Source organism: Chaetomium strumarium, assembly GCF_033439665.1.
Source record: "Chaetomium strumarium strain CBS 333.67 chromosome Unknown B0T15scaffold_5, whole genome shotgun sequence".
Classification (NCBI taxonomy): Eukaryota; Fungi; Ascomycota; class Sordariomycetes; order Sordariales; family Chaetomiaceae; genus Chaetomium; species Chaetomium strumarium.
In genome coordinates, this window is record NW_026944433.1 from 3,112,337 (window position 1) to 3,120,218 (window position 7,882).

The 7,882-nt window shown below is 51.6% G+C and overlaps 2 protein-coding genes across 2 annotated transcripts; one reads left to right on the plus strand and one right to left on the minus strand.

Annotated features, from left to right (window-relative positions):
• Window positions 1-1,398: 1,398 nt before the first annotated feature.
• On the minus strand, window positions 1,399-2,479 carry B0T15DRAFT_576190 (uncharacterized protein; the record flags this gene model as incomplete). Its single annotated transcript, XM_062871019.1, has 5 exons — window positions 2,045-2,479; window positions 1,934-1,970; window positions 1,860-1,901; window positions 1,609-1,626; window positions 1,399-1,476 (listed from the first exon to the last, which is right to left on the minus strand). Exons 1-5 carry the CDS (start codon window positions 2,461-2,463, stop codon window positions 1,399-1,401), a joined length of 594 nt encoding a protein of 197 aa, XP_062720620.1. The 5' UTR covers window positions 2,464-2,479.
• A 2,131-nt stretch (window positions 2,480-4,610) lies between these two features.
• B0T15DRAFT_537751 (uncharacterized protein) lies at window positions 4,611-5,241 on the plus strand. The gene has a single exon (XM_062869647.1). It carries the CDS (start codon window positions 4,871-4,873, stop codon window positions 5,111-5,113), a length of 243 nt encoding a protein of 80 aa, XP_062720621.1. The 5' UTR covers window positions 4,611-4,870; the 3' UTR covers window positions 5,114-5,241.
• The last annotated feature ends 2,641 nt before the right edge of the window (window positions 5,242-7,882 follow it).

Genomic DNA, 7,882 nt, shown 5'->3' on the forward strand with positions numbered 1-7,882 from the left:
ACCGGCTCTCCTCCCTGTATGTCGCTCCACAGTGCAATGTACCACGAGAGAATTTAAGACATTCCACCTCCATGTATATAAACCTTTCTGAGCCCTCCAATTCCCCCCGCTCTATGCAGAACGTAATCTGTGTAGGCTTCCCCCCGTCCCAATCTATCTCATACGAACCGTCCTCGTGTTGCCACTCCAACTGAGATCCGCGCTTGAGCTTCTCCCCAATGGCCTTTTGAATTACGTCTAATGCAGGTCTCGCCAGCTTGAAGATCATCCTCCCGCTTCTTGTCCTTTCAAGGGCTTCCATATTGATAGGCGCAAAGAGTGGTAGCATTCTAATTGGGACTGTGATCTCGGCTCTACAGTCTGTCCGCCTACGTCCCTTAACATCCAGTTTAACGTTGAACGGGCTTGTCATTGTGTTTTGTGGCTGTGTTGACTTTGAGAACATGGGATACATCCACAAGCTGTAGAGAGCAAGATAGCACAGATGACTGGTAAGAGGGGCTGTGGTATTTATCTGCAGCTAGGCTTACACTATGATCCAATAACTATCCATTTCTGGCCTTTAGTTGTCAATAATAGCGCTCTTTGTCCATAAACACCACAATTTAACGCCCCCCTGGCGGAGCCGATAGTTCAATATCGGTACTGTGAAAACAGTAAGTTAGCATTTTCGTGTTCCTCCCAATGAGGCGTAAGGCCGACAGCCGCTTTTGCATCATCAACCTCTCCTCACCAACAACGTCGGTGCAAGTCAAGCCATTTTCTCTCAGTCGTCGTGAACTTTGTCTTCTACAGGCCGCTATCGTACTTGGGCCGGCCTCGTTGCTCTTACCCGCCAAACATTGTTCCTCGTCAGGCCGCGCCGCCCATCTTGCCTGCCTCCCCCGCTGCCAGACTTCGTTGGGCCCACTCGGGCTTGATCGGCATTGCATAAACGGTGTAATCCGTACAGTAGTTCCGCCTGACCTTAAAGTGATTTACGATGACGAGCGGTTCATGGAAGTCCTTCAGTCGAGCGGGGGAGCTGAAACCGCGGCACAACATTGTCTGTCAGGGTATTCTGCCCAGCACAGACCCGCAGGGGTAATCAAGTCGCAGCGCCTTTTGGATTCCTTCGTCACATGCCGAGTTCCCGTGTCCTTTCTCGGATCCGAATGACGTTTTCTCTCTCGCCGTAGTGTCGACGGGATCCTGTCGGTGATCCTACACATGCCGACAGCGGTCCACATGACGATGACTTCGCCCTGTTCCCACCGCTGCCAAGCATCTGTCGGCAACTGCGCCAAGCATCTTCGGCCGGAACGTCCAGGGTCTACGGGGAAAATCTCAAGAATCAATATCGACAGCGACGGCAATGACCAGTTCGCCTCGCCGCCACCACCGCGCCGTCAAACCGTATCACCGCTCCTCCTCCAACGACGGTCGTGGAGGTACCAGCCAGCTACAGCACAACGAGTCAAACGGAGCCGCCCGAAACTAGAGACAATCGTGGCTCGCTCAGCAGCAGCACTCTAATTACCAAATCTACCACACAGCTCGCACCGTAAGCACAAAACCAACGACCTCTGCCAAGACCAACAGGACAACGAACATTTATATCCCACGCACCTCACTCTCCGGGCTAGGCTATTTGCCGTAGTCGAAGTCCCGCGACGAGGCCGACCTAACCCTTTTCTGCCATTGTCCAATACTCCAGTTTCGCCTCTAGTGATACTTGGATCTTGTTCTCCCATGAACGTAAGGCCCCACATGCGGGCCCACCCCCTTTCACAGAGCGCACCCACCCATGCCCTAGTACATGATGGCCAAAGCACCTCTATTCATTCCCGAAACTCTTAACCCAAAGTAACGTCACCTACATAGATCCGGGCCGTGCACGGATCCGGGCCAGGCAATTTCGGCTAATTTAGGGGCACCATAACACCATGCCCACCATCACCAACATGATCACAGCTGGGTCAAAATTGAAGCTATTCACAAGCAGACGACAGTGCCATGGCCAGAAAGCAATGGGGGTCTGGAAAACACATCCAAATCCACCTACTTGAACACATCTGGGCCCATTTTGTAGTCCTTCCAAACACCCTTCGCAAAGCCCACTACCCCTCTTAATGCTATACGACGTTCCTTTTCCCTGGCTTCCACGGCTTCCTTAGCCTCCCTTTCACTTATGCGAGCCCGGATGTCTTCCACAGTCAGTACCCGGGCCTCACCAAAATGCTTCCTCGAGGACTTTTTCCGGCTCTCGAACCTCTTTTTCACTACTTCCTGGGTCAGGGCCCTGAGTGTGGTATTGTCAGCTTGCGTAGTTAGGAAGTAGTCTTTCATCCAGGACAGCCTGGCTCTCTTGGGGGTATCACAAATCTGGAACAGTTCCTCCACAACCTGGTTGATCTTTGTAGCCATGTCGCCAGTCACCGGGAGCTCGGCTCGACGGCCCTGTTGATCAGTAATACTGACCATCGCTGGGGTCTTCGGCCGGTCAGAGGTCCTGGGTCTGGGTGCCGTTGCGGGTGCTGTTGTGGGTGCCGTTGCGGGTGCCGTTGCGGGTGCCGTTGCGGGTGCCGATGTAGGTGCCGGTGCCAGTGCCAGTGCCGTTATAGGTGCCTCGGCTGGCCTATGCCGGGCTAGGACCTTCTCTGGGTTGTAAGGTAGTAACCCAGCTCCTCTCCATGCCTCCGGAATGTTCCGGAAAATGCAAGCCCGGGCCTTCTCATAATACCGGAGGAACTGGTGGTTATCTACCTTGACAGCTCCGAACAATGCCCCTTCAGTAACTAACTTACGGTAAGCCTTAGCCAACGGCCCGAAGACCCCGACATCAAGAGGTTGCAATTCATGTGTCGAGTGTGGTGGTAAGCAAAGTGGTATGATGTTGTGCTCCTCGCAGTATTCCACGAACTGGGGTGAAACATGGCTTGCATGGCCGTCAAGAATGAGGAGCCGGTATTTACCATGTGTTCGGGGTGCCGTATACTTGTCGAAGTGTCGGATCCATTCTAGAGCAATGTTGCAATCGGTCCAGCCGTTCTCACTAACCCGGATAACAAACTGGGGGTCGAGGTCCTTGGGAATCCACGCTTGTTGAATGCGTTTGCCCTGGAAGATGACGAAGGGTGGAAGGACGTCATTGTTGGCCGAGATGCATTCGATAATAGAGACCCATTCGCGGTTACCGGGTTGAACGACGGTCGGCTCTAATGAATCCCTCGGAACAATGACTTTGTGGTTGTCCCCCATGCCTTTTATGCACCCCTTTTCATCCATGTTGTAGGTGTCGTCGTCAGCGATGTTATAAGCCAACTTGATAGTTTGATATAGCTCGAACCAATGTTGTAATGTGTTGTGATCGACAGCGTCCTTCCTAGCTTGGTCCAATGCCCGGGACCTTCGAGCTTTCAATTCCGGGTGCCGGTTCAGGAAGTTGTAGATCCACCGTTCACCCAAAGGCTGGATGTCTCCCTTAGCCAGCAACAACTGGGCTGCAAGATGTTCTAGTGCCGAGATTGACATTGGCCAGCCCCAGGCATCCAACTGGTAAATGGAATTAACAATGGATTGTTCCTCCTGTGGTGTCAACCGCTGCAAGTGCTGGGCTGCGGCCCGGTGGTTCTGCCGTCGACCGGCATACCGTTCCTGGAGGGTGGTTCGTGGTATGTCAAAGATGTGGGCCGCGTTTCGAACGCTGGGGACCTCCCCGGCTCGCAGGGCTTCAATAGCAGACTGGATGCGTTCTTCCTGGCTGTTGGTACGCTTGCGTGGTGGCTTCTTGAGTGTGGGCTTGGGAGGTTTGGGTTTGGATTGACTGGGCGCCATGGTTGATGCGGTTGGCTGACTGCGTTGACTGCGTTCATGATACGGTTAGTTGACTGCATATGATGCGGTCGGTTGAGTACGTACCATGCAGTCGGTTGACTGCGTCGATTGCAGTGGTGATGTGGTATGTTGACTGCGTTGGTGATGCCGTAGGTTGACTGGTATGTGGAAAAGGTTAGCTATTGTCAGAGGAGTTCAAAAAACAGGTCAAACCATGGATTCGTTGGAAAATGCGGTCAAACAGCCTGTTTGATGAAGTTGTTCGTGATGTTCATTGTGGCTGACAGTCGAAATGAATTCAGGCCAGGACCCTGGCCCGGATCCATACACAGCCCGGATCCATGCAGGTGACGTTATAGCCAATCAAGAAGAGCTGCCCCACACCTGCTGCCTCAATGACCCTCACGAAGGTTTGGACCAACAGTGGTGGCCATTGCTGTGTCCAACTCGGTGAGAACTGTATTCCCTTTTTGGTGACTGTGGCTGCTCAAGCAATGCAGGTGGCGATCGGGCGGCTCTTCTTGATTGGCTGTGGGCCGCTTGCGGAGTAGCCGGCGAGGAAGAGACCACTAAGTACTTGGTATTGCGCGGTCTTTATCGGTTCCACTCGTGAGCAGTAGCAGCATCCCCTCTTGGCGGCTGTGGGTGCTCGAGTTGAATCCGACCGTTCCATTCAGGCAGTAGATGTGGGGCAGATCTTTTGATTGGCTGTAGAGAGCTGCATGCGGGGCTCCGAAACAAGGCCGCAGATTCAGTGGCGTTGCTTGGTGAAGGTCATCAATACCCCCAACCACATATATTCCAGCAGCTGCAAGCACAGCCTGACGCACAAAGCGCATAGTGCATGCGCAAAGACCTGGCTGAGAAGCCAACAGCAGATCAAAGTCCACCCCTTCCTCAATCCTGAGCCTCATGCATAACGTATGGGTAGCAGCCAGCTATACAACCGGTGAACGCCGCCCAAGACCGCCACAGCCCATTGAGAAGAGCTGGCCCACATCGCGCTGCTTGAATGGAAGATCGGGTGTGGATGAGAAGAGTTATGTAATCTACAATGGCTTTAACGTACTTATCCCCGGTCTGGCTTTTCTTTGGCGTTCCTCACCAACCATCGTTGCTGTCTCTAACACTGTTGGCGTTGCTGTCCTCACCACCGTTGTTGTTGCCGTCTTTACTAGCATTATCGTCGCTATCTTCACCACTGTTGTCGTACGCCGTTTCCTTACCACCATTATCGTTGCCGTCCTTACTACCATCGGCCGTTACCGTCCTTGTCAACCGGTCTTTACTATTATAACGCCATTATATCTTTGTAATTCTCCGTTACTAAGGATACTTTATTCTTCGGACTCGACGTTGGACTGGATATATACTTATCGAGGCTGGAGGCAGCCAAGTCCTTCTCTTATATATAGAAGAATATAGACCGGAATATAACTATGCTAAAGGTACTAATGCCAAATGCATTTGGGAAACGTTATATAAAGGATACATTTAAGGAGAATGTCGAACTAGTAGTAAATAGGGCGCCTAAATCTCGAGTACTTATGCCTCTTGTCGAAAAGCTAGGATCTAATAATTCCGTCATTAATATTTTTATTCTGGCCTGTTTTATGCTGTCCAGAACTATATATATACTTCTCGATAAGCATAATCTAGCAGGTGTCTTCGCCAAGTTCCTAACCTATATTGTTAATGACTATACTGTTTTCTATACTATAAGAGAAAAGTTTATTAAGGTTATTAGGAATATATACCGAAAGAATAGAAATAAAACTAGCGATAAGCTATTGGGTTTATTTTCCCTTATATATACTTACCTATATTATAGGCTAATATATTTAGGTGCTATTAAAACTAAAGGGGGTAGCCAGAAGCGATGTTGTCTAGATTATCCTAGTCTATAATATAGCAGGGCTAAGCAGAATAAAGTAGAGAGTCTGGTCTTCGATCTAGAACTGCTCTCTCCGTTAGAGGGAGAGATAGAGACTAGATACGCTAGTATACCGCCGAATTATATTCCGAAGCATAAGATTTTGACCTTTGTTCTATATATTCTGCTAACTCGCCCCTATAGAAATTATATTCTAGTTTATAGGGGCCTTAATCAAGCGGCTAGACGGGGTCCTTAAGGGATCCCCTATTGATTAAAGCGATCAAAACCAGCAATCAATGGCGCTGGGAAAGGAACAGAGACGACTAACAAATAGATGTCACGAATTAACCAACGGCAGGCTGCAGGGCAGACGGCCGTATGTGGGGACGCGGGGGCGTCCCGAGCCAATCATTTGGACAACTAGGCGGACCAGTCAGAGACAGGCAAAGGTGCTAAGGTGCCAATACCGCTGAGCACTCTGCAGGATGTAAGCGATCAGAGTGATCAGGGGCATATCACGATGAGCACCTGGGTGCTCATCGAATCGAAGTACTGAGCACCCAAGAAGATAGCTAGTATATAGTCACTCGTTCTGGAGGACTCTGGGAGTTCTCCAGTGAGCAATATTACAAGCAATAGCCCATACCTATTGTGCAGACATTGCGGCAAGCATTGTTGTGAACCTTTTGGCTTCACCGAGACCTACAGTCCGACCAGCAGTTACCTTCGACCGGCGAACCCTTTCAGAGGCAGGACTGCCTGTGGTTTCGTCACACGTTGCTCACTCCCTTTGACTCTGTCACGGTTCAGATCGAAGGTACCACCGACCATCATGGCGCCCCAGACACCTAGCACCCCGGAATCCCAGAGCCAGGCCGCAACCATGCGACAGATGCAGCAGGCTCTCGAGACTCTCAACGCCAAAATCGCCCAGCTTGAGGCCGAAAACGGCCATATGCAACAGCTCGTCAACGAGGCCTACAACGGCAAGCCCAAGGACAAAGCCAAACTCGAAGCACCCCCCAAGTACGGAGGCGACAAAGAAGGACTCGCTGGATTCCTTACATCCATGAGGGCCTACCTCAAGTACTACCCGGACAAGTTTGCGGACGAATCCGCCAAAGTCATGTTCATCTGCTCGCGGCTCGAGGGGAAGGCACTTCGATGGTTTGAACCCACCCTTAAGGATTGGCTAACCAACAGTGCGGACGCTCAGGACGATTTCACCATTGAAATTTTCAAATCATACGACAAATTTGAACAGGAAATCCAGAAGGTGTTCGGAGACCATGATGAGAAGCTCCACGCGCAGGAGCGACTCGCACGCCTGAGGCAGACAAAGTCGGCGGCTGCCTACGCCATGCAGTTCCGCCAGGATTCACTTCGGTGCGAGATCAATGACGAAGGTCTTATGCAGTTGTTCTACGATGGCTTGAAGGAAGAAGTCAAGGATGAACTGTATCAAAAGGACCGACCCGACACGCTTGACGAATATATCGCCATGGCTATCCGCATTGACGACCGGATTTATGCCAGGCGCCAGCAGCGCAAGGGACGCGGAACGCAGCCTACATTCGTCAAGGCAAACGACAAAAAGAAGCGACAGTACCCCAGCACGTCGCATGGCACCCACGCTGGTCCAATGGACGTGGACGCCACCCAGCGTGAGGATAAAGGACGGAAGGACAAGTCCCAGGCCACCTGTTTCAATTGCGGCAAGAAAGGGCACTTCAAGCGGGAGTGCCGCAGCAAGAAGAACTGGAAGCAGGTGCCCGGCAAGGAAAATGCCACGATCGACAAGTCAACCCGCGTGGTTGAAGTGGCTGCGGCAAGCTACACCGAGGATGACTTCGACGACGCAGTTGACCGAGGCATGGCTGAAGGAAGCATCGATGACTCCTCTCGGTCAGGAAGCAATAGCCCCCACGTTACGTTCGAAGAACCCATCACAGGCTACGACATTGCCGCCGCCGCAGCATCACAACTCGCAGAAGGTTGGGGATTCCAGTTGACCCAGAATGAAGAAGGTCAATGGAGGACACGACAATCGGACAACGAACCCGTTGGCCCGAACCCCATCTTTCTCGCCCAGCGCCTTCAGGAGGCTGAAGAGGAACAAGCCGAGCTTCGAACAATTACCCGAAGACTCGCAGAAGAAAAGGCTCAGGCCATGAGCCAACTAGAATTCGT